This window comes from Eucyclogobius newberryi, unplaced genomic scaffold, assembly GCF_026437365.1.
Source record: "Eucyclogobius newberryi isolate DKJ021-1_F unplaced genomic scaffold, fEucNew1.0.hap1 SCAF_21, whole genome shotgun sequence".
NCBI classification, from domain to species: Eukaryota; Metazoa; Chordata; class Actinopteri; order Gobiiformes; family Gobiidae; genus Eucyclogobius; species Eucyclogobius newberryi.
The window spans coordinates 19,331,816-19,358,931 of NW_027315846.1; the positions used below are offsets into that span (position 1 = coordinate 19,331,816).

The 27,116-nt window shown below is 39.8% G+C and overlaps 2 protein-coding genes across 2 annotated transcripts; one reads left to right on the forward strand and one right to left on the reverse strand.

Moving 5' to 3' along the window:
* Positions 1-9,796: 9,796 nt before the first annotated feature.
* On the reverse strand, positions 9,797-12,143 carry exd1 (exonuclease 3'-5' domain containing 1). Its single transcript, XM_072458140.1, has 11 exons — positions 11,911-12,143; positions 11,755-11,823; positions 11,640-11,673; positions 11,496-11,572; positions 11,359-11,435; positions 11,203-11,289; positions 11,030-11,134; positions 10,888-10,968; positions 10,664-10,807; positions 10,399-10,587; positions 9,797-10,291 (listed from the first exon to the last, which is right to left on the reverse strand). The coding sequence occupies exons 1-11, from the start codon at positions 12,038-12,040 to the stop codon at positions 9,875-9,877; spliced, it is 1,410 nt and encodes a 469-aa protein (XP_072314241.1). The 5' UTR covers positions 12,041-12,143; the 3' UTR covers positions 9,797-9,874.
* A 1,457-nt stretch (positions 12,144-13,600) lies between these two features.
* Positions 13,601-23,602, forward strand: LOC140370377 (RAS guanyl-releasing protein 1-like). Its single transcript, XM_072457509.1, has 3 exons — positions 13,601-13,790; positions 14,181-14,353; positions 23,433-23,602. Exons 1-3 carry the CDS (start codon positions 13,684-13,686, stop codon positions 23,585-23,587), a joined length of 435 nt encoding a protein of 144 aa, XP_072313610.1. The 5' UTR covers positions 13,601-13,683; the 3' UTR covers positions 23,588-23,602.
* Positions 23,603-27,116: the final 3,514 nt, after the last annotated feature.

Below are 27,116 nucleotides of genomic sequence, written 5' to 3' on the forward strand. Positions count from 1 at the left end.
GGAACAAGGATTTGCTTTTTACATATTCCTGCTAAAAGATGAGAGAAGATAAGAAATGCTGTCAGGCCTTTTATATGCTTTGGACATGCTTTTTTCCGGTATTTAGTATTGAGGTATACAAAGATAATGATTTTACATGTTGTACACTGTAAACTGCAACATTGATCTGATACTGCTTGATAATAGAAACATCCTGTTCAAATCTGCATAACTGGAAATCATCATTGTGTGTCATTCATATGTTTTTATGGCTGAAAATGGCTGTGATTCTTTAACCCTACATGTATGACCCAGAGTTATTTTAATAATCTCATGTAAGTACAGAGCAGAAGGCCGGGATAGGGCATAAGTACAAAAGTAGCAGAACATGCATGAATCAGTCAAACACCTGATATGTTTCCTTCAATTCTGATATTGTGGTCAGTCCCATTTGAATTAGAACATTGCCATTCTGATTTTCGGGCAGTATCCAGCCAGCCCGTCCAGACCCATTCACTTAGTTAGCAAAATTTGATTTGCAAGGAACCAGCAACCTCCTTATCCCAACTACTTACCGAGTCCAACTAATCAAAATTCAAAACGTCATTACCCCCCATTTGATTATATTTCTTGTGTAATGTATTTTTACCCGCAATTTTGTATTTATTTATTTACAAATACAAAGCAGTAACAAAAGTGAGGACAACAACACAGACATTAGACACCTAGAAACGTCATATATTGTACAGTACATAGACATGCCTGATAATCTCTCCCCGCATCATTTCTGCCTCTTCTTCTTTTTGTTTTCTGTGTCATTTATAGTGTCTAAGGTGCATTAAAAGAAGGAGGACATTTTATGAGGGACAGAGATGCTGTGAAGAAATGATGGAGGGAGTTAGTACAGTTGTGACAATGATAGTGATAGTGATGATACAGCAATAGTGATAGAAATGACAACAGTGATAATAGTACTGACAACAGCAACAATGATAATGATGATAGTAACAACATAAATACATGTATGTGTTATAACATGTTTGTGTGGCAGGGTGGTGGTGGTGGTGGTGGTGGTGGTGGTGGTGGTGGTGGTGGTGGTGGTGATGGTGTGGCTCACAGACAAATGCATAAAGTTGGTAGATGACTGAAATGTGTGAAGAGTGGAAGATGGAGGAAGAAGAGAAGTTGTAAAAGGTCAGAGGGCGTTGGGTGGGGGAGGTCGGATTCAGATGAGTGATTATAAGGGGGAGATGTATAGTCCATTGTAGTGAAGTCGTGAGATGTTTCCAGTGGTTCATGTGTATGTTATTGTGAGTTTTCCAGTTCATGAGGATGGTTTTCTTGGCGATGGTTAGAGCTGTGAGGAGTGTTTTGAAGTTTATAATTTTTCATTAATTACTGTGGGATCCTCTAGTAGTGGATAGTGACTGTGTGACCTCTTCTCAAAAGTGTTTGACTGGAGTGCAATGCCAGGTTGCGTGGATATATTATGTCTATACTTTTCTGAGAGCAATATGTACAAATCTCTGATGTGAAACCCATTTTAGCTGATCTCTTACCCGTGTAATGTGTTCTGTGAAGTCTTTTGTATTCTATTCATTGTGAGTTGGCATTTTTGGACATATGATAAATATTTTTACAAATTTGGGTCCAGAAGTTTGCATCAGGAGTAATTGAAAGATCATTATCCCATTTTATTGTTGGTAGGCATATGGTCTGAGATGGCTTTGAAATTATTTTGTGTATTTTAGAGAGACGTTTCTTTGGAGAAGAGATATTATTATATATTATAAAGAGATATTGCAGACGGGAGTTCTAAATATGTGGGTCTGACGTTTATTTTCTCTATAACTAATGATTTAATGATTTAATTTGTAGATATTTTAAAAAAATGATTGCTCCCGATGCCAAACTCCTGGGCCGAGTGTTGAAAGGTGGATAATAAAAAAATATGTTTAATGTGAGTGATACCCTTTTCAGCCCATGTTGGGAAGTTGAGTATTTTTCTATTTTTTAAGAAGTCAGGGTTGCTCCAAAGTGGAGTGAAGTTAGAGGGCAAGTGTGGAATTGTGATTTGGTGAAACTTCCACCAGGCTGTGAGTACATGCTATGGTTATAGCATTAAACTATGTGTGTGCATGTGTACCCCATTTGGTGGGCCATTATCCAGTAATAACATGTAGAAGAAAAAGATAGTTAATCAGCCTTTAAAACTGTAAACTAAATTCAAACACTGGCAGTTTTAGATGCTGTCAAATTATATAAAGTTTTGTAGAAACATTCAATATTGTTTTAATATTTTTACTATATTTTATTACTATTTTATGTTTGATGTTTTGCCAAAGCAAATTGCTAGATGAGTGTAAGTGAGGTTTGGTCTTTGATTAATAACCAAATGGGAACCCAGGTTTAAATTTTAAGTACCGGTAATTAAGTAGTGTATATGGGATAGAACCCCCTGATTCTGTATCTGAAAATGTTTCTTTTCATGACTCCTTGTTGTTGTAATGATAACATTGCCCTTTTCATCCATTTGTCACCAGCCTAATCTTATAGACGTTACAGAGCATGCAGTGTGTCCAAAAGTACACCAAAATCTCTTTAATCACCAATTATGGTGACATAATGCACGGTGGGCTGTAAACCATCTTTTAAGGCCACATATGTCTCACCATATTAACAAAAGACAGAGCTGTAAATCCCTGTGTGATTGCGCCCGCCATCAGCCCAAACATGAGGCCAGCAGATTTCCACTGTAATAACGCACTGTAATGATCCGGGCCTGTTTGTGTTTTACAGCTGCACTTCCTGAATAGTGTCAACCCAGGGGTCACCGGGGTCAGCAGACAATCCTACAGCAGATAAGGCTCACCACGCACCTGCCACAGTGTAATACACTTCTGGAACTTTATTAAGAGGCATTAACAGCTATTGCATTGATAAGATAACATGTTTATAAAATGACCTCACACATTGCAAGTACATTTATTTTCCATCCATCCATCCATTTTCTACCGCTTGTTCCCTTTTGGGGTCGCGGGTGACTGGAGCCTATCCCAGTGACTTCGGGCCTTAGGCGGGGTACATCCTGGACAGTGGCCAACTTGTCGCAGGGCTGAGTATATCAGAGTCTTTACATTAAATGTGACGTTTAGTGGAACTTTCCATAAAAATAGTTGATTTATTCATTAATTCCAATGATCTTATTTATACTTAAAGGTTTTAAAGCTTTTGCCTCAATACAACACCAACAATTAATCGATTCAGATGGTTTTAGTCGACTCTATTTATCCAGCTAAACATGATATAATAATATGATATGAATGTGAAGTCCACAGAATGTCGCGCGTCACAGACGTAAATACAAACATTGAGAGGACTTTTTCCATCATCACATACATTTATTTTCCATTGCAATCTAATTAAAATGAACAAGGATGAATGGTGCTCACTGTAAATTCAACAGTCTTGTCTGCCTCAATCATTTGCAATAATTGGCCTCTCCACTCTATCCCCATTACAACAACAGGCCCAAAACACTTGGCTCTCATTAGGAGGCCATTTTGCCCTCCCTATTACCAGAACAAAAGCACGGGAGGCAAAACAGTTTACTCACAAATCTCTCTCTGTGTGCCCACTGCTTCACCCACTCATTCAGGCCTTAGAAGCAAAGGCCATCTGCTGGGTTAGAGCTGGGCCAGCCTCAAACACACATTCAAACACATTCACTTTGTGCTATTGCGGTTAGCCAGCAGATTATTTGAGTGAATTTACCTCTAAAATGGATTTCCAAGACGGCTGGGCTGGACACAGTGTGGGATACGTGCCATTCCTTTCATTGAGAATACGTGTATTTGGTGAGGTCTTTTTGGTGGAAGGCTGGCACATGATGAATGGCGCTAGAATGGTGCGACAGGCAGATGTTTCTTTTGATTCGACATGAAATGGGCCAAGATATGTCCACTGTTAAATGTCATGCTTACATCTATGTCCACGCTACGTCAGATAAACTCATGAATATTCACATCCAGCTGCCTGTGACACAGAGATAGCAGTTGCTGTGTCTGTTTTACTGTATCTGAGAAACATACCTGGACTGAGGCATTTGCACCCCACCCACATGAGAGGAGAGGTCCTAGAGCTGATCGTGGATGATCTGAAGCCCAGTAGAGTATTCTACTACTATTTGACTATTACTACTGCTTGTGGACAATTGGCAGACAAGGCCTTGTACAACAATGAGATATATTTTATGTAGCTGTAGAAATTACAAAATTATACGAGACATCTGTGTTATCTAAAGCTCCAGTTTCATTATGTTTACTTTAATGAGTATCCCTACAGTTAGATTTAAGTATTTATAATGTTAAACCACGTAAATGTGTAAACATATATCTTATATTCATATATATCAATGGTAAGACCATAGTAACACCATGTCAAAGTGCACAGTGCACTATTCACAGGGAAAAACGGTGGTTGTGTTTAGGGATTGTCCATAAATATTGAACTGAGATTAATAAAGCACTACAAAGTATTTTACTTTTAACATCCCACTTCACTTTAAAACTATGTATCAGGGACATATGTACAACTTCTGCAATGGACACGCTGACGCTGAGGTAAGGACAATGTGGCCAAAGTGGAGCAAATGGCATTAAGATAACAAAAGCCCTAAATAATGTTTAAGGGAGAAATCTTTCAAAATTAATTAAAAAGGAATTAAAAAGTGTGAGGCACAAACAAATCCTTGAAAATTTTATTTACATATTGACTCACTCATAATGACCACCATTAGTTTATCTAGGTCACTTGAATAATTTCTCTTTTTCCCCAAGCCCACTGCAGATGCAAGTATGGCACAGTTGGTGGACAAAGGCTGTTTTGGTGACTCGAGTGGTGCCCTGGTTGGCCCTGGTAACACAGAAGCGCAGTGCCAGTCTGACAGCATGCCAGCCCCCCGGAGCAGCTGCCAGGCCCTAGCAGCAGGCCCTAATTTAGCCAACCACAGGGAGCCCCGTCCCGCCCCCGAGGTCCGCCCTGTGGCTGCAACACCTCTCATCTGCACACGCGCTCCTACAAAACACGCTTTCATTATGACAAACTTGCCAGGAGCTAATCTGCCATCTCTTTAATCACACAGAGAGAGGCCTGTGCCAACATTTTAATAACTAATTGTCACATCTCCTGAAGAGTAAACAGCTTTTCATTTCCCCCTATTTAAATAGTTAGCTGGGTGTATTTTGGATCATTTACAGTATTTTGAAATAATAAGTACGATTCCATAAAAAGGTCGACATTTTTCTTTTGCAGTTAGCAAACAATGTTCCATCTCTGATCACTGTAAAAAAAAAAAAAACACTGCATATGCTGCATAGTATTTCTGTATTACACAATAGTTTATAGGCCTATATAATGAATGGGTAATTTACTTGGGATGGGGGCAACTGGCAAATCATTGAGTCTTGAAAAGTGCTATATTAATCAAATGTATTATGATTGTTAGAAATAAGTCAGTGTAATCCCTCCTTCATCCAGAAGTGGGCAATTTTAGAAAATAACTGCCACATTTAGTCAAAATGTCACTGCTTAAAAAATAAATTTCTTACTAAACCGACATTATTATGGACAGAAAATTGCAAACAATCACGTTCTGACTTCATTTGAAAATTGACAAATTTAACCGACTATGGACCAAATGGGACTTTAAGTTGGAACAATATTAATTTATCACCTGTGCTCTCTCTTGTTCTGTTGTTGTGTTTGATGTTGTTATGATTACACACACACACACACACACACACACACACACACACACACACACACACACACACACACACACACACACACACACACACACACACACACACACACACACACACACACACACACACACACAAGTGAACAAAGTAAATTAACAATAGTAAAATATTAAACAATGTTGTGTTGTAAACAAAGTTTTTCTATTGTCCCACATATTTGATGCCTGCCACTCAACTCTGGACACTTCACCTGCCACACTAGAGCACTGCCTCATCGGACCCAGCTGAAGGTCAGTGTTTGGTGGCTGCTGCCTTTGGAGAGCCCTGCTTGTCCCTGCGCCCCTCGGCTCCTTGGGTAAACAACATGGCATAACTCCATTAAGATCCATATTGTGTTCCCTGCATCTGTTGATGTGACTGTGTGTAAGCAAATGAGCGGCACACTTCCTGGCTTTGGTTTCCTGCACATTGAGACTGGCTGCTAGTTACGATAGTTGAAATATTGATGTTATGTTTTGTTCTAATTTAAGACAAAAAGAGAGAAAAATAAGGCCATCTGGACAGGTCAGGCTTTCTCACGTAAAATATTTATTCTGTGCAGTGAATATGACCAAGGGAGAGCAAAAGAGGGTCATTTTGTAACGTGAGAGAAAGGCGGAAGGGGGGTCGTCAGAGGGGCTTGTGCCGGATTTAACAATAGCTTTTTCCTAACAGATGGAAGATTGGCTGCCGAAGCTGATATCTGATTATATACGATCTCTCGCCCCATAGATACAGGGATTACATGCAATTGCATCAATAATGAAATGGCGATTATTTTCTGTACATGCTTCTAATTTGTTGCGTTGCAGTGCTGAATACTGTCCGTCATTCAATGCTAATGGTATAATTCTTTTCAGGTAAGGCTGGCGTATCAGTTTCCCTCAAAGTCAGTCAAACAGTGCCAGCCAACTTATGCCACTCTAGTAATTAGCATTCAATGTCCGCGAAGTGGTCACATGTAAAAAAGTACAACATGGCACAAATTTAATCATCTCACAAACAACGTGCACAAAAACATAGCACTAATCAGAGCTACAGGCTTTCCCCTGATCTCAGCATCCAAAGTGAAACGGACCGCAATCCTACATGTGCACTTAGTCAGCAAGTCCGACAATCAATTTTAATGATGTGTTTATAGGACGAACCAGCAAACAGCACGCCCATTCCAGCCAGCTCCCATTCAAACAGGTAGCTTTTGGCCAAGTTATCCCTCTGGCTTTTAATAATTAACAAGGCTTATTAATTATGAACAGATCTGTAGCCTAACACTCGTAAAAGAAGGGCTATGGTTGCCTTGGAGCGCTGACCTTTTCTGAATACCTTGTCGCCCGGTGTTGTCGGTAACCGGAGAGGCTGTGTTGTGTATGGTGGAAAGTACACCTTATTTACTTTCCGCCATACACAACACAGCCTCTCCGGTTGGGCAGGAGGACACAAAGCTTTTGTTTTGGGTGCTGTCACAAGGGTGCCACAAGCTGAAATAATGTACCATGCTTCTACAATGTTACAATGTACGGCATCATTTGGAAAACATGTTGTGTTACATACATTAAACTTTCCCAAACTAACTTACTCTGGAAAAGTTCGGTCACCAGAAAAGACAGTCAAATCATTGACCTATATTATATGATTCATTATTATTCATTGTTGTATGTTGCACCTTAATGCCAAAGCAAGTTCCTAGTTTGTGAATTCGGTTCACTGACAATGGCAATAAATCATAATTCACAATCATATGTGGGACTGTATCTTCCATGATTTCCCGGCCTATCTCCACTGCCCAGTCTATAAGGAAGCACTTAGAGGTTACAAGTTAAATGTTTTTTTAAGAGGGCTTATACTGTCTAGCATAGTGGAATATATTCACTTTGTAATAATCATGCTTTCAAAAGGAATCATTTGTACCCTGCGCACTTATTCTGTTTTTAAAAAGGAACTACAATCACAAGTGAAGCTGATGCTGGGAACATACAAGTGATCCTCCTTCTCAGTTTATGGACAGGCCATGTCTCAAGTGAAAGCTCTGATCCTCTTGACTCACTGAGCTGCAGAGGCTGCACTAGCTCTCACTCATGATTGGTGCAGGTGCTGGGCTTTAGGTCGTGACCATTCACATCAGAGGATGCACTGGCTTAAACTAACTGATTAGTTGTAGGAACTGGCAACTCAAATGAGACATGTGCAGCTCATTCTACTTTCTGATTGGATAATCAAACAAATTGGACATGTCCAATGTTTTTATAATTAAAAATAAATTAGTACAGTTGTTATCAATAAAAGCTACAGAGCTACAGCATATTATCTGGTACCTCGGGACAGAGAGGTTTCAAGTTTATTAAGTTTAAATTAAAAATCTTATACACGGTTCCTTTAATACAAAGTCATATTTCTAATTATCTGACCATCTGTACCTGCATGACAGCCACTAGTTTGCAAACAACCACTTGTTTTGATTCTTTGCAAACAGTTTTATTGACAACCACTGAAATCTGGAGGCCCTTAGGTTTCCACAGGTACTCAAAACAATCAGCTGTGAAAAACGTTATGCTTTACACTGTTGGGAGTCTCCATTTTAGGATGCAAAGTCAACACAGCTGGACATCCTAAAGTTTGTGTTTATGTCTGTGCACTACCTTTCCGACTTATGTCCAAAAATAACCTGGTGCTTCCTGCGGTGATGCTAAAGGTGCAGTCATCTTTCCTTGTGAAGGACACATGGATGTCTGATGTTTGGAAGCAGGGAAAACGGGGGAGCAGGAGAGGAAGCAGTGACTACCGTGTGACAAGCGCCCTGTTCCTTCCTCCCAGGCCTGAGAAACAGGAAGTGCTGCACATAAGGCATTATTGTGACGGAGAGGAAATGCAAGGTCCTCTAAATTAAGAGCCCCAATCTGGTTGTCAATGACAGGGCCCTGTCTTACAAGGCCCCACACATCACGCCCTCACATGTTGACGGACACACAAGGAGATACTTTCTGATGCATTCAGCAAATCTCATCACTATTAATTCCTTGGCAAAAATTAAGGCAGTGGTACATAATAACCATACAGACACCAACTAGTGACTTTAGAGAGGCTTTTTGCTCAAATGTGATGTTGACGGATTCATTTCATGTTCCTATATATACACACATTTTGCACTGAGGCCAGGGCATCGCCCTTAGATTAGACCCACTTGTGTGGCAGAAGCTGGGGAGGAGCTGGTTGCCAAGAAAAATGATTTTGTTCTGGGCCACCTCCCAGTTAATTAAAAACCTTCTTTATCTGTTCATGCTTTCAATTAGAAGGTTCTGGAAATGATCCAAGCCTTTGCATGCAGATAACCATGGCAATAAGATGTGATTTATACCGGGCCCATTTGCACCCTGGGCCACAGCAGTGTCCTGCTGCTGAGTCCCAGCACCAGCGAAGATGGAGAGGCACATCCTCTGCTATCATCTGCGTGGCACCTCCAGAGGCAAATGATGTGATTAAGACCCGCTCTTTAGGACATGGCAGGTGCAGGCCACCTGTGATCACAAACACACCACAAAAAAGCTGGAGCAAAGTGTTTTTGGTCAGCAGTAATCAACACAAATGTCAGCCTGCAATGTTCTTGCTCAATTAACAACAGCTCCATCAGTGTCTGCCTCTGCTTTTCACAAATAATGGAGCGCAACAAAGAAGCAGGCTGTATGGACATCAATCATGCCAGGCCTTAATGGAGGAGTGGCATTGTTCGTGGTCGTGTTCTACCAGTGGTAGCTTTGTTTTCATCACACATTGATATATTAAGATAAATGATCAGAACAAGTAATGATGTGTCATGTACTGCATTTTAATGAATTATTAAACAATTTGTTCAATGAAACAAGACTGAACTGAACCTAACTGTACGTTTTATTGGCAACATGTCGTGAAGTAATAAATGTAACACACACACTTTGCAAGTGGCTTGGCAAAACTTAAAACCACAACGTTAATGCTGTACTGCGAAAATAAACATTTTCAAGCCATACATGATAGTCCAATATTTACTGCCATCTAGTGGTTACATTAAATAAGCACAAAATAAATTTAGTAAATAAGGTAATGCAGTAAATAACGTTTTCTTAATTCCTGAAGGACCTGAACGATTGGCTGAGAGACTTGGGTACATGAGCTTCATTAAGCGCCTTCTCACTCTTACCAGACGCTGACTCAGCTGCACCGTTTCCAGGGTTCTGAGCTACTGGTGTGTGGAGGAACAAGCCTCGTCCCATACCAGGGAAGACTGGAAAAGGAGACTTCTCGTTCTGGTTTATGTCCATTAGTTCTCTGCCAGAACACAGAGAGGCTTGGGGACTGTCAGAGGAAACCTCCATGCTCTCAGCTTTAGGGTGCTCTTCTTCTGCCCTCTTTGTGAATTTGGGGTTAAAACGATCAAGCAGACCCTCCTCCGTCACTGAAAACTGCTCAGCCGCCCACTCCTGGCGATCACAGCGCATTTGATCCAACTGTCGGAGCTCCTTAGGCAGCTCCAAAACACTCTTCTAATAAACAATCAGGAGATGGATTTACTAAAGTGTGCCTGGACACCATAAGCAGCACGCTTGGCCAATGAAGTGCAGTGATTTTCAAATCCCCAACTACATACCATAGTGAGATGCTCCAGCTCATCTGGCTGGAAGTGGCTACTTTTGAGATATGAATCCACCAGGTGCATGTAGTCTGTCATAAGTGTGTCGAGCAGCACCAGGCGCAGAGGCTGCAGGTGGATCACTGACAGAGCCATGACCTTCAGCAGGGGCAGTGGGCTGGGCCGCTTGCACCACATCTCCTTCTCCTGTCACACAGTCATTTACAGATGTGAAGTAAATGTAAATCCTCACATCAGCTCATAAGAGGCTTAAGCTCGGTACCTGTGTGAGTTGAGCCTTCATTTGTAGGGATAAAAGCTGTGATGAAGGCACCTTCAGATGTAGATGGATCGCATCCTGAAGTGTGCTTACTCTGTTTGGAAGCAAGCCGCCTGTCTCTGAGTAGAAGCACATCACATCTGCTACCTTTGTCAGAGAGAGAACAGGAGAGAACGTTAATTTAACTCAAGACCAGTTTTGTTTTGAAGATAATGTGACCTGTTCACCTGAGTGTCGAAAACGTTTGTCAGATTTACTCCAAACTGTGTAGACAAACATCCTCCAATAGCTCTGCAGTCATGAATGACCTGTATTCAAGAATGAACATTTTAATATAATACAGCTCGTCACACGTGCTTTCAGACTCACCTTTAAAATATGTTTACTCTGCAGGATCATGGAGAGACCATTTTTAAATGCACGAGCTCCCAGAAGTAGGATATCAAATAGGTACACCTTGTACTTTGTAGCAATCTTAACAGTAAACCATTGTATTTATTAGTTAGTTAGTTTAGACAGAGGCAATTTCTTCTATATATTACCTCAAGCCAGCACAGACGCCCACTCTTGTATAGTTCGACTCCATCCACTCCCACTCCAATAACTTGTTGCTTTTTGATGTGTATCAACTAAAATACACATTACATATGCATTTACACTTAATCAAGGAGACTAGAATAAAACTGTGATAAACCTACAGCCGGACCAAACTTTTCATGAAACTCGTCAATGACAATGAAGTTAATGTATTTCCCGTCATCTTCATCGTCTTCATCTGAAAATACATCATGAGACAATCACAAAATGGAGTTATTTAAATGTATGATGAGCTCACCTAGTCCAACAGCTCTCCTGTAAGGCTGGAACTTCTCCACACTCAAGTGATCCTCTACATGCTTCTCCCCAACATCTCTTTTATTCACCAACACAGAGTTCAATACAAGTGCAATCACATATGGTCATCACTTACTTTACTTACCTACTGGCCTTATCTTCTTTGTGTGTAAATTCCACTATTACATGGATGAAATAAGAGACAGTTACAGAAGAAATAACATGTGGTAGCATGATATTTAATGTCATCATCGTCTTACCATCGACAATGTCACGGCCGAAGAACATTTTAGAACCTCTATATCTGCACCCACTATTGGCCCCAACAACTGAAATGAGTAACACAATGTGTAATCAGCAGATTGTGCACTAATATATGTCTTATATTCAAAAGTACAGTGAAAAAGCAGGCCCACCGTCGCCCAAAATGATGGTTTTGTTGGAGTTGATGCGCAGGACGATGCCGAAGTAAGATGCATTTGTCAAGGTTAGTTTGATGCGCTTTCCTTTGAAAATGCTTAGAAACTCTACGTCATCTCCCACCATTTTAACTGTCTAAAATACATACAATTGAGGAGTAAAACCTTTAAAAACACGCAACTCAACGTCACACTCTGGCTAGTTAACGCTAGCTAACATGTGCTAATTACAATAGATCCATGCGCCGCCTCCGCACGGGCCCGTGTCACGTGGTCCAGGTGCCCCGCGTGGACTGTCAACGATAAAGTTTAGTTTAGTTTTTTCGTTGTTGTTTTTTTCTTTCAAACAAACAAAAGTACCCAAGTGCCCAAGAGCATCATTCTTATGAAAATTGTCAGTGTGTCTAAATGTAGTAGTTCTGTTTGAAATCTTTTATACTATGCGATCTTGTTTAGTGCAGAAATGTAAATGTTGTTATACTGTGTGCTTTGGCCCGGGTCATCCTTGAAAGAGAGTTAACGAATAAAAGAAAAAATAAAGATTTATTTAAAAAAAAGTTTAGTTTAGTTTGATTGTTGTTGTTGTTGTTGTTGTTGTTGTTTACGTGCTTGCACCATAGTTTGGTTTGCACACTGGAGTTCCAGGTGTTTTCAGAACCATACATCCATCACGCCTCACGGAGCTTATACTTGGCTCTCAAATAAACAGATCAAATTAACTTGCAAAGTATTCTTTGTGAGCATTAGCCACATATTGTACGGTATTAACTAAGGCTTTCAAACACATATTTTCTATCCTAGTCTGTCTGTGGGTATGTGACTTTATTCGAGGAAAGCAAATAAATGAAAGCCACTTGTGTGCAGGCCATGAACCACAAGAGGGCGCTGCAGCCTTGTCTACTGCAGGCCACATGAGCACTTTATACAAGCAGATATTGTAGTAGAGCCATGGTACATTTATTATGAGCTAATTATTTGATTTATGTTAATATTTAACATCATATGATGAAACCATTGTTTATGGATTACTCTTCATAAATGAAAATCCACAATATTGTGTATTAGATTGTTTCTACGTTGTGAGTGTAGATTTTAAGTTGTTATAGCCTATATTTTGATAAAGTGCTTTTCATATTTGGAGGTTAGCGGCTCGTGCTATGATTGCAGACCTAACTGCTGTTTCTGTTCTCCATCACAAATACTTTCAGCTTTGTTAGATGTTGTGTAGGAACCTTCCACTGTGACAGCTCCATAAACCACTGTGGAACATAGAGCTGTTATCTGTAGAGGAAGGTGCGCCCTTTTCCTGTTATGTATCCTGAACAAACTTTGAGGATGAATCATTGCCAGCTCAATTGGTACAATTTATTACAATTATGTTTATAAATGCATTTACATGTTTTGTTTAGGCTACATCATCGTACCTGCAGCACCAAGAGTCAGTAGCAGCAAAGACAAACATATCAAAATGAAAATCTCTTCATCGAACTCCATAAATTGTGAAGCTGTGGGACATTTGCTTTGGCACAGTGTGAGTGACGAGCTGCACCTCTGCCGCCCCCTCTCAGCCTCACTGTGAGTGTGCTGAGTGTAGCTGGTGTAGGTGTAGCTGGTGTAGAAGGTGTAGCTGGTGTAGAAGGTGTAGCTGGTGTAGAAGGTGTAGCTGGTGTAGATGGTGTAGCGCGCACAGAGTCAGCACAATGCAGCGCAGCGCGCGCCGGCAGCAGCAGCGCACACACAGAGCAGACGCTCCCAGGCAAAAGGACGCAAATGGACAGCCTCGTTCAGCCGCTCGTCGCCCAATACCTCGCCATGGGATGTCAGGCTAAAGAGAACAACCCCAACCAAAATGTAACAACTGAGGGCAAAGAGGACGCGTAAGTGCCAGTCTTTATTGTGCGTTTGAGTATTTTTAAAGTTTAGTTTGGCTGAATTCTCGCTCAGCAGAACGAAAATCTATGGAGCTCGTTAACATGTAAAAATGCTTTCGGAGCAACAGGTTGTGTTTACTCCTCATTCAACAGTTTGAACTGGAAGTCCGCAATCAACTGGTATTTCCCTAAATCAAAGGAAGGAAACCAGAACAATGAATAGTCAAATACCACTGAGGGGTGGTCTTGTGTTTCCACAATAGAAAAGACATACCAACCATGCAACTTTGCTCATCAATTTTATAAACTAAAACCATTTTTGGGGGGAAATCTGAACAACATTTGCACAGCCATTGCTTCTCCTCACTCTGGTCTTTTGTGTTGCTGTGTCTCTAGGAAAGTAGCTCCAGGATGTGGGTCCAAATCTAGAGTTTCTCCTCCTGGAAGAACTCACCGCTTCCACAGGCACGGTCCTCAGAACGCTCCCAGCAAACCCATCATGCCTCTGGGTCACCTCACCAAGGGGGCGAGCTGGGACGAGATCATCCAGGCCTGTCTGCAGTCCTTTGGTAAGTCCAAACAGAACTTTATTTCAAGGCGTGCTGGCATTCTTCAGACGTGGATAGCTTAAGGCTCATCTCATTTGTATAGACTTGTCCATAAGCTGCTAACATGCATCGATTTTGCATTTGTGTTGTACCAAAACCAACCTTGATTAATGAGACTGAAGACTGATCAATCAGGGGAAAGATCAGTGGCTTCATCAAGTTGTCTGGAGAGCTCTTAGACTTATGCTGATTGAAGAAGAGACAACCTTTCAAATAGTTGTTGCCTGGTTACACAAATGGAGCGGGAGCAATACACGGAGCGATTACAATGGGCAGCACATAAAATGACATCCATCAGAAGATGGAAGCTCGGACTGGCTTCATTTTCACTTTGGTGGGTGGAAAATATATGTCCAAATTAAAATGATGGTACAGGATTTCAGATATAGCACCGATACATGGTTTTGTCATCATATCTGCCTGCGTTTTTGCCAGTTCATTTTGTTCTTGATTAGTTCTGGTTTGATCTGTGTCTTTTTATATTTATGTCGGTTTACCCCGGGTTTAGGTCAGTTTAAAGGTGCACAATGTAACCTTACTGCTGGGTGTTTTGTCTCCATGAAGGTAAATGCATGTAAAAAAGAATTGCATGCTTTTTTTTTTTAACTTAATATTAAACTACAACACTCATTTTGTTAATTGTAAAATGCATTCTTTTTCCAAAACTACTTAGTAACAGAAACAGGTCCAGTGACTTTCTTGATTGTCTGCTGTTGGCCCCGCCCCTTTATAACAAAGCAATGGATTTAAAGTCACACCGTTCTATTTTTTGAAGAATGGGTACTGAACATTTTAGAGCCCTATGAGTTTTCATTTTTTCCAATAATCACAACTAAGTACAGGGATGTTGGCGGGGATAGGGGGTAGGTGAAACTGATTTTTTCTGAGCACTCGAGCCACAGTTGCAGGACAATACAAGATCACACAGCCATACAGGAATCAGTCAAAATACAACTTTAAGTAAGATAATGGCTTAGACCTAAGCCCTAAAGCTAACAAAGCTCTATTTTTGCATTATATGTCGCCTTTAATGGCCTATAGTTTGGAACATTCCACAACATCCCTATGGAAAGAATCAGACATGCTACATAGTGCACCTTTGAGTTCTGGTTTATCCCGCCTAAACTCTCCCTCAGTTTGAGAATCCATCAACAGCACATTATATTACTGATGCTTATTAGCCCTCACCACAAGCGTCAGGTCCCCCAGCACCTTTTCAAATGTGAGCGTTCACGTAAGAGCTATTTGAAGGATTACCTGCTAGTAGCTTAAAGCCTGTCCGAGCGCAAAGGTCAGCTCCCCAAACGCGGGTCCTCAGATGATGGGCCGGCCCTTTGAAATGTGGAGCGCTCCGAGGTGTGGATCAATTGGCGCTGACATCATCGCTCTCGCCAGACCACACTGGAGTTTGTAATGCACGGCCACCCCAAAATAGGCTCCGTGTTACAGTCTGTGGACAGTGGCGCAATAGTTATAGTAGAATAATAACTACTTTCCAACATTTTAGTGCTGCTTTATCTACGTTTTGATCAGATATTTGCCCTTATGTTTGTCTGAAAGTAACATTTTACACTTGTTTGAACTGACAACTATGTAAAACGTGCATGATTATGTTTTTAAAAAAAAGGAAAATATGGGAAATAGTGTCTGGAGTGTCTGCAAGTGTGGTCCAATAAATTTGGTTTTGCATCTGCAAAATTGTTGAATTGAATGAATAGAAAGGAAGGTTGTGTGATTTCTGTCATGTCTGTGTGATTTTAAATGCATTTTATTTCCTGTTGTGTGATGCACGTTTGAATTTCCTTGTCTAAAAATTGTGCTCTACAAATAAACTTGTCAAATAACAGTATGTTCAATGCATTCAATGTGTATGTTGGGCTGGAAATTGTACATTGTTTTATCAAGAATTTTCCCTCACTTGGTATATTTGCATTTAGGGGATTTGCATTGTGTAAAAAGTGTTTTCTTCGACTCCTACACGTTCTGAGCTTTGGAAACAAACGGAAGAAAGGCGAGGTTTGTTAGTTGAACTCGTCTTGGCTTAAACTTGTGTGACAATATGTTAGACTTACTCAGCCAGTGGAGCTAAAAATGACTTGGATCCGTGATACAAGAGCCTCAGAAGAACAAGAACATACTTGAAATGATTGTAAACACACTGTCCTACTCGGATCAGTGGACATTGTTTGTCTACCTTTTGTTCAAATGTGACGTACCTGGCCCTTAATCCATCTGATGCACTCTCAAGAACTTTAGGACAATGGTGTTTGTTATTGTTGGGATAATGTACAGTACAATTTATCCCTTATCTTCGAGCCAGTGGCAGAGTTTGGACAGGGGATTTCCTTCAGTAATTACCTTCTTACAGGCAGCGTTTGCGGTAGGAAGAGTTGTGAAAAATACGATGTAGCAACTGGTTACCTGACATTATAATCTGAGCGCATTGGCTCCAGGTTGTTGTTTGGTTGTCAGTGAATTATTGGGTGTGATAAGCGTCCTAGAACAGCTGTTTTACTTTTCGTATTGACTCAGCAAGATGATGTCACTGATCAAATGACGGTGGTAGGTGGTAATTATTGTATTCCACGCCTGAAAAGAGTAAAGTTGTGAAATGGTAAAGGTGATTCCAATATTTCCCACATTTGTACACTTTGTGCTACTACATTTACTGTTAACTTCAGCATTAACCATACAAACAGAGAAACTCCAAGAGGAAACCATTGAGCATCTAAACAAGTTTGTGGGTAACAATTTATTTATCTGATTATTGGCATTAAACAAGATCAATCTACAATGGAAAAACCAACTGTAATTGGTCATATCATATTTATTGGTTGAGTTATACAAAAGCAACATCATAAGACAGCAGCAACATTTCGTTTGTGTTGTCAGAATACTAAAATGTCAAATGCAATGTTAATACTAAAGGAAACTTCTTCTCATTCTGGACCACAATGATAGTAAGCATTACACTGTGGATGTATATTATAGCAATTGCTTTGAAATGTAGTTTTTTTTTTCATGTTTCTTGTTTAAATGTGTGGATGTTGTGCTGGAATCTTCACACCTTGGCTCAGGTCACCCTTGAAAAAGAGGTTTTGTGTGTACTTTAACCTAAATAAGACATTTGAGATGATGCAAAAAAGTATTGAGTGGTCTTATCCAAGTTCTCATAGATCCAGACCATTCTAAATCTGTTCAGAAAAGGTCCAATTCTGTCCTGTTTATGTGCTTTATTTCAATATTGATTCTTGTTCAAATTATTCAAGTTTTAGTTGTGATTATTATCTGGATCAACCCCTCTTTGCCGTCTTTAATTTAGAGAGGAGCCAATATCGATACTGGTGTGTCGGCTCTAAGTTCATCGTTAGGTCAATCAATTAATGTAATATCATACTTATTACTGGGCGCTGTTGGCAAAGAAAGTCTTATGATGTTTGTGTAACTGTAATTTTAATGTGTAACTGGGGGTGGACACGCGATTGAATTTGAGATAATATCGTGATTTGTTTGTAATGTGAATTTATATTGAGAATAAGCTTTTATTTCTACACTTTTCTGATTCATTTTACATATATTTCCCATTTGTCTGATAGTTGTCAATTTTGCCAAACTCCTGTTAGCACTGTTTTTTTTTCTTACAATACCGCACTAACGTTTTCACTCACAATACAACAGATAAGAGATAAAGACATTCCGATCAGTTTTGTGTTTAAAACAAAAATATCTGCCCTTCCAGCAGTTGATATCAGGCAGCAGCAGATAGGCCAACTTACGGTAATTATGTTTTAGATGTGTTATGACACGTTGCTGTTCTAACATTTGTATTTACTCATTTTACTCTCTGTATTTGCACAAACAGGTGAGGTGTATGCTGAGGCTTTAGGGGCCAATGATTTAGTGACACGCCCTGTTCGCAGTATACAAATGCAGGATTAGTCGGCGGTGGCTAAAGTCGCTTACAGATAACAGAGATTAGAGAAGAAGAAGAAAAAAAACATGTTGGCATGGAGCTGAGATATTTCCAAGGTGATGTGGTTTAAAAGAGGCCCCCGCACACAAGCGTTTAATGTCCTTGATGGTGGGAGAGAGCTGCAGAGAGAACAGCTCGAAATGTTCCACTCACTGCATTCAGTTTCAGTCATAAACCGTGGAATTATGGGATTGGATAAAAGTAGTCTGTAATTTCAGTTGCTTACTATGTTGTAGATGCTGCTTCTCCTGAAAAGATGAAGGTTGTAACATGTTATAATAAAGCTGGAACAGGAGGAAAATGACATTTTTTGGCTATATTTTTATTAGTTTAGTTACTTGGTATAAAATAAACAAGAAAGCATAGCTATTTAAATTAGAATAGTATTGAGTATTGTTGGCTGCCTTGCACATTTTTTCCGTTTTTTAGTAATAAACAAAATACATTATTATTGTTAAATTTGCCAAACGTTCCTCACACTTTACCGTGCCTTTGTTGTCCAAATTGTGTGGAATCCGCTTCTGTCTTCGTTTAGTGTTTCTGGTAAAGGTCGATGCCTTTAATTAATCTGGTTTGCTATTCATTGTCTTCTCCTGCAGTCTTCACATACAGTAACTATGAAATCATGTTTGTATATGCAATAACATTTATCTCAAATGTAATGTTTGTTTGCCAACACTGACGGGCTCTGACATTTGCGAGTTTACATTGTGATGTGGGACCATTTGCGGTGGTGACTAAAGGTGGTCAAGGTCACAGAAAAAAAGGAAGCGCGCAATATACAAGGAAAAGGAAGTGACAAGTGCAGTGAGAAAAGCCTGCCACAGTGGTTCACACACAGGCATATTTAAACATGAAGCGAGCCGCTTGGAAAGTTTAGAGTGCACATTGCTTTACCCAAAACTCCTTCCATACAGGGACATTAACTACCATTATTGTTCCATGTGTGCAGCCAACACAGCATTAACAAAGAGCTTCTCATTTGTGTTCCTCAAACTAATCTCATAAATAATTGAAGAATGATTGGGGCTATTAAGCCAGTTAGTGCCCAATCCCACCTGTTCATCAAAATAGCACTGCATAAATGACAATAATGAGACAAAATGTACTAGATGTTTATTGCATCTGCTTGATAGTCACAATTCACAAGAACAAATACAGCCACTGACACGATTGGATTGACGAATGCAGCAGGTTTTTAATGGTAACGGCCAGGTTCTTTTGTAAAGACGGCAGCCAGTCAGTCGTAAAATTCTTTCCAAAGATTGACACGACCTGTGCAAGGCCAGTGAGTTGTGCCATCTGATCTCTCCTGGATGAAGGTGGTGTGAGACATTGTCCATGATCGCCCTAAATCTGGACAGTGTTCTCTGTTCTGCCGCCTCTTCCACTGGTCAGCGACTGAGTTCATGCGTCCAATGGGCAGCAGGAAGAAGTGAGGAGGAAGGTAGTGATGGGGCCAAAGGAGCACAATGATTCTCCTGTGATGGTGGAGGTGGTGTTGAGGATAGAGAGATGTCATGTAATGAATGTATGGAATGCGTAAGAAACGTGCTAAAACCTGCTAAAACCTGCTAAAACCTGCTTATCAAAGACTTGGTTGAGGTTTAAATATTGCAGAGAATGTGAATGAACACCTAAGTACAGAACTATCACTGTATATTTTGTTAGTTCTTTTTTTTATTGATGACTCTATACTATATTTTAACTTAAATACCTCAAAAACAACAATTGCGATCCATTGGTTGATATGTTCTACCTTGTGAGACTGAACTGCTAAATTATTGCAAGAACCATACATTTAGAACATGTTTGTTGAGGTCTTGCCCAAAGTTTTTCTCAGTAGGCCAAAATGAATAAGTATTTGCTTGCAGAGGGCCAAACCTAATTTTGTGTTACATTTAAAAAGGTTATATGCAAAGAGATGATTATTAATTTGTCTTTTATTAACGAGTTTCAAATGGAATAGACCTGATTTGGTCTCTTAAGACCAAATGGACCAAATCCATGCAACTTGCAATTTTGATTATTGCAACCAGGAGTAAAACCATGAAAAATCCTCTGTATAAGCTCAGTCCAGGCCAAAAGAAGTTTGAATTCTATCAGTATTTTGGAGAGAATATGTCTTGCCGCTCATCCACTAGGGTCTTCGGTTGAACTGAAAAGGAATGAGTGGCACAACAAATTCAGCGTGTATCCAGTTGATAGAATTATCATCATTTTGCTCTGGACCTCAAAGTAATAAGTTTCCAGTATGTAGCAGTTCAGAACAGGTATTTTTCCTTTTAACACTGTCTTCAGAATTGTTTTGCTTTGACAATAAAGTTTTAATAACTCCACTAAGGAACCAAGGCATTTTCCTGCATTGCTTTGTTTGTTTTTCAGTGAATAGCACAAATAATGATCACATTTTTATTAAATGTGTGCAAAAGGTCAATAACTGGCCAAGGAAGAAATTATTAGTTTGTCCACTTTCTTATGTGAATCTGCAGCTGAAAAATAACTATGTTTTCTTCCAAATAAAACATAATTCATTCAACAATTAACTTTTTCTTTTCTGATTGTATATGTAACTATAGTGCCTAAACCAGCTATTATGTGCCTTAGGAAAGACACATACTGGATAGAGACCAGGGAACACCAAGACAACGAGCTGTTCCACCTTAAAGGTGCCATAACATGCTTTTTTTCACGTTTCGTAGTCTATCCTAAGTGTATAATTGATTATAATAAGGGTTGTGCAACACCCTTAACATAATAGTTAAGAAATATCACCCAGACCTTGGACCCCCTCACTAACCCGGAAATGCAAACGGCTTGGTTTGATATTTGCCCCCACCCTTGCGAAGAGCAATCTGGCTCCCCCGCCCAACCCGTGACGTAGTGCGTGCCCCACAGCTGTGTGCTCCGCGGTGCTCCGCTGAGTGAGAAACGATAGAACTTCAGATCAACACTACTTTGAGACTAAATAAATCTGGTGTTTATTCTACAGCGTGCGCAGAACAGATATATCTATAGATCTATAGATCTATATATATATATATATAAAAGTCTTATGTCCATCGCGCTCTTATTTCCTGGTTTTTCGGTATCGGATAGAACTTCTCCGTTTATTTTCCCGGTTGCTGCATCAATTGCCACATAAACCTTCACCATTGTGATAATAGTAAAGAGTGCGATATCATTAATGAAGTTTTGGGCCTCTTTGAGCCGTGTTTTGTCGTAAATCGAAGCAGAAACACTCCGGAATGGGCTTGTAGGGAGACAGCAGCGCGGAGCCGGGGGGAAGGGGGCGGGAGGCGGCAGGCGGGAAGCGGGAGGGGAGGGGGGATGATGATGTGTGCCTGTGGTTATGACGCGGTCTTGCAGCCACCCCCCGTCAGTTTGGAGATTCGAGGAAAGGAGATAGTCTGTAATATAGCTAAACACTGCGGGAATCAATCAAAAAAAACACTCTGGGTACATATATGAAGCACAAATAGCAATGTAAGAAGGTTAAAAGCTCTGAAAAGTCGATTTTGCATGTTATGGGACCTTTAAGAAGTAATCCCACTGAAATATTTGATTCTAGATACAAACCATCACTTACGCCACTTCATTTAGCCTCATTGTGGCTCAGGCTGTTTTCATCTTTACATTTCATCTGCCGAACTCTCAGCACTAATGTTGACAGAGCTCGTTCATTTGGCCCCTCTCTCTGTCTGTACGCCTCAGCAGCAGCGACTCCTCAGACTCCTCAGACTTCTCAGACTTCTCAGACTCCTCAGACTCCTCAGACTCCTCAGACTTCTCAGACTCCTCAGACTCCTCAGACCATCATGCTGCCTTCAGCCTTTCATTCCTACAGTCTATAGTTTGGGCTGCGTCCCCATTGACTGTAGCCTATGGTATATTATGGGCCCTGTCCTAGCTCCCTTTCCCCGAGCCGACCCGAGGCAGAGCCGTTATTAAATTGTCTACTCCAAGAAGCCTGATACAATGAGGTGGGCCCAACTGTAGGTCCTCAGACTTTTTCATAATTTATTCCTTTTTGTCCACATCTGATAAAAGGTAACTGCAGAACATTCTGCTCGTCATGTTAAATATGAAAAGAAAGCTGTATTCTACATATTTTCAATAAAATCAAACTTTCTGGGATGAATCAGGCTCAGTTTGTACTCCAATACAACTAATGAAAAAACCCTAAAATACGAGACTTTTATATGGATTCCATCTGGAAAAAAGTCCTTAATACATTTTTTTTTAATTATCAAATTAGCTTCAGTTTTGAAAGGGGGATTGTCAAAACCCAACAAATTCCCAAACTAGTTTCAATCAGTCCATCCTCCAGACACCAGCTATACGGCTCTTTATATTCACCAAAGAACATCTGATATTTCTCTGTGCAGAGTACTTATAATTAGAGTAAATCATCACACCGGAGGCCAAAACTACAGAAGTGCAGCTTCACAAAGGGTTCAAGAACAACTTCAGTTTGAAATGGGGCTCATCTTAGTGAGAAGTTTTGGGGAAAATAGGCCCTTAAAGGTTTTTTAACAAACACTTAACAAACTATAGCTTTTAACAGATGCAAACCAAACTGTAATAGGACAGGCAAAAACATCAAACTACTTTCACCCCGATAGAAACTAAACTAGTTGTTTTGCTAGTTTGGAGGTCTTTTTTGTACTACCGGTATATTTAGATTTGTACTAGAGCTGTCACAATGTCTTGGTTTATCTGGAATTATTATCATGCAAAACATAATTGGAATAAAAAAAACAACTAAACAGGATTGTGAGAATATTCAAACCAAAAATAAATGTCTTCAATCCGTGCCTTTTTTTTGTCTGGGCAAAGCTGTTTATTCCATATTGACTTTACTTTATCCATTTTTACAGCTGGTCACATACTTGCTGAAGACTTTGCGTTTTACAATGTCAATAAAGTGTGAATAATCATGACATTGTGACATCCCCAATTTGGATATTCCGGTATCTTTTACTTGAATTATGTTATAATTCAAGATTGTAGACCATTTTCATTTCTTAGCACTGTGAATAATTCTTCCACATTTGTTCTTTTCAGATACCAACGGCTGTCTGACAGGGACCAGCCATCTGTTGAACATCACACTGACCATGCACCGGCTCCTCATGTCGCCCGACGACCTTCTGGACAAACTCATCTCTTTATATCCTTTTAAAAAAAAACAAAGCTCCAAAACACCACTGCATCTTTGAATAATTTGTTGGCTAATTATGTGCAGAGTGACATCAGATTTCTGCTGTTACTTTGTGCCTGCGCTTTCTTCTGGTTGTCAACAGCAACGGGCAATCAGGCTGGTTCTTGGCTCGCACAATGCATCTGTCTGAAGCTGTCACTGTAGAATGTGGAGGGAAAATGGCAGTTTGTCATTAGAGCTTTAGACCGTTTTTCTCATCTGAATCTGAGGGAAAAAACGAATGTAGGAAAAAAAAGTAGGGTTTTTGCCTGTTACATGGACATGGGCATATTTAAAGTATTAAACGCACAAATACTCACAACCAGTAGATCTCAGTAGGTGATGGTAATGTTCCAGACAAATGTCCAAACTGTTCTGAATGTAGAGGAACACTGGTTCATTGCACTGTTCTGGGAGGAGATAACAAAAGAGTGTTTACTGTAAGAATGTATGTCAAGAGCAGAGGACTAGAAGTTGTAGTTTTCCTGGTGATTTTACGCTACAATATCATCAGCACTTTTTAACAATAGATGATTTATGATGACTCTAGATACCCGTTGAGATCAGCTACTGTATTAATCCTTCATGAGGCTGACTGGAGCAGTTGCCCACAAACCTTAGTTGTATATTATGTGTGAATGTGGTATGGGCTTGAGTGATTGGTGGTGGTCAGAGAAAACATTTCTGCCTATTTGTGGTTTATTACCCTTGAGTGTAGGGAGTGGAGGGAATTGTGCTTTGAATATCATGAAAGGCTATATAAATATCCAAGCAACTATTTTTGTTTTAATCAAGGGCTGAAGAGAGAGAATACGAGAAAGCTACTCAGTGGTAAATGGTAAAACTGAATAATATTATACATGACCAATGGCGTCACAAAGAGAATCGCAAAGGGCCCAGTCTGTGGCTTTGCCATTCGAGGTGTTAATTACCTCTGCTTCAAAAAGGGTCCACTCCATCTATATATAAACACTAACTAAAAGAGGATCCATCCAACTCTGCCCCACACCCCACTGCTATTTGTAACCCTCTCATTCAGGCCGTAGCATGTAAATCAACTAAATGGTGTTTGTATGTGAGGGGAGGGGTGGATGAGGGTGAGGATCATAGGGGCCATTAACAGCCCTCATCACCGTCTGGCCTTGGGATTGCGTGGGTTGGTTCTTTTGCTCCCATGACGCAATTAGTCTTTTTCTGGGCCCCACTTGAAGCTGATTTCTAACCAATTCACTGTTTAAGTGTCAGCATTATTTGTAAAGGCCATTGTCTGCTGTATACATTAACAGGCTGTGTGTTTCTGCAGTATATATATCCATGAACAATATCTAGTTAGCATAAATGTGATTTGTGTATATGCTCTATACTCTATACTCTTTTTGTTATTCACTTCCAGCTCTGGGCCAGTATGATTCAGAAAGTGATGCTCATCGCAGTTTCTTTTTTTTTTTTTGCCTTCGCCCACATCACCAAATGTCACTCATGTTTGCCTTTTGGTGCAGCTCAAATCCCTTTCATTAATGAACTGTTGGTTGGTTTACTGCAATTGGCACCTACACAAATATGATATCTAGCATGCAACGACATCATTATATGGAATTATTCTTATATTTTTGGTTGGTTTATACAGTTTTCCAGTTTTTAAATTGTTAACAGGACAAAAATAAAAACATAGAACCCAACAGTACACAGAGAGAGACTATTATTAAGGGAAAGGGAAATTAAGGGATACAAAAGACATCTAAATAAGCTACAGCATTTACTATCCAACAATAGTGTGACATCTAGTCCAAAGCGCGTCAAATTTATCCATTTTGAAATTGAGTCCGAATGTCATTTTTCAATGTCAACATTGATCAGTGGCTTGGTTTATGTCATGGGAGTGGATCTGGAGAAGGCTTTTGACCGTGTCCCTCGGGGTGTCCCTTGTGGTGTCTCGTTCACGTATCTCGGGGTCTTGTTCACGAGTGAGGGAAGGATGGAATGGGGGATAGACAGTGCAGCGTCTGCAGTGATGCGGTCGCTGCATCAGACTGTTGTGGTGAAGACATCCATCTTCACCACAACAGTCCGATAGGATGACTTGCCGTAAACTATTTTCAGTGCTACAGATCAAGATAAATAATCAAAACATTTAATCTTATTTTATTTTACAATCTGGCAACAACAACAAAAAACGTCTATACCTTTTGTTGGCCAGATCCTAAATCTTAGGTTGGTTCTGTTCTGTACAAAACGTTTAACATCTTTGTTTGGTTTTAAGTGGTATTCCTTGATTAGTTCTTTCCAGGTTGTAAGTACAGATTTTGCCCAGGGATCTCCTCCTAATGACTATAATCTGCCAGTAAGGCCTGTACAGGAAACGCTGGCACCACATCACACTCAATATTTTCATATTCTGGTTCTCACCAGTACATTAACAGCAATGAAGTAATTTTTCAGACAAGGAAAACTCCAACCACCTTTTGTTTTGATACAATACAAGGTTTTGTGCCTTGCCATACAAATCTCGTGATTGTTTTGTCCCCCTCATCAAATAATTGGTTGGGGACGGAAATTGGGATAAAAGGAGTTTTAAAGTAATGTTATCACAATATTATACCTTTCCATTAGTATTGCATTGTAGTATGATTTGGTGTAAGATTAATCCAGTTGCATTGATCAGTATTGTGTTGTCAAAACCAAAGCACCAGTGGTTTACACCCAGACATCATGTAGAAGGTCATCAGTTTGATCTCTCAGCTGATTGGCCTTGGGCTTTTGTGTGCACTTCTGCAAAGCAAACACTCATTTCTCACTCCTTTTATGCTCATTGTCGGAGATCAAAATGAAATTAAAAGTAACTTTCCTCTCATCGACATATATTCATAGTGATTCAATCATCAGTATTGTATGTGATTCATAAATGGCAACTACAATATGATACAAATCACAAATATTATTCAGTTTCAATCAGTGTCTGATTGGGATTTTTGTAAATAACACAAAATTATAAACGGTATAATATATTTTCAAGCATATTTTCTATAAATATATTATTCAAAGGTGCACTCTCTCTCTATAGAGGCCTTTAAGGTGCCACCAGGCCAAATAACAGGTCAGATCTGCAAAGAGGTGAACCCGCTCTCAGTAAGAATGCATGAAAACATGAAATTGAATAATTGCAAGCGATAGTAAATATGTTGAATCCCATTCGGTGTGGAACATGACAGACAAACCAACTTTTTATAATGTTGATGCGTGGTGTGCCATTGTCAGGTCACCTAGCCCTTGATTTTGTAGTAACTGTTTTCTATTTTGTATGGTTTTCTATTTGTATGGTTTTGATCTTATTTGATTTTACTATTGTAAATTTAGAAAGATTTTTGTATATTTATTGTTTTAACTTTTTAGTGGAGTTAAATATTATCTCTATTGTATTTTTATTTTATTTGTAATCTGAACTGTGCAGCAGTTTTGAAACAGTTTTTGTTTATAAAATATGCTATATGAATAAAGTAGAATGGACTGGATTTATGTTTTCTGTGATATTGTCGCTTCATTGTTCTTAA

Bases quoted from the DNA above. Each gene is read 5' to 3' on its own strand.
- exd1 (XM_072458140.1), bottom strand. From the start codon at position 12,040: ATGGTGGGAGATGACGTAGAGTTTCTAAGCATTTTCAAAGGAAAGCGC. The intron at 11,674-11,754 runs GTAAGACGATGA...TCCATGTAATAG, and splicing joins CGGCCGTGACATTGTCGATG to TGGAATTTACACACAAAGAA. The intron at 11,436-11,495 runs GTGAGCTCATCA...ATGTATTTTCAG, and splicing joins CAGGAGAGCTGTTGGACTAG to ATGAAGACGATGAAGATGAC.
- LOC140370377 (XM_072457509.1), top strand. From the start codon at position 13,684: ATGGACAGCCTCGTTCAGCCGCTCGTCGCCCAATACCTCGCCATGGGA. The intron at 13,791-14,180 runs GTAAGTGCCAGT...CTGTGTCTCTAG, and splicing joins ACTGAGGGCAAAGAGGACGC to GAAAGTAGCTCCAGGATGTG. The intron at 14,354-23,432 runs GTAAGTCCAAAC...TGTTCTTTTCAG, and splicing joins GGCCTGTCTGCAGTCCTTTG to ATACCAACGGCTGTCTGACA.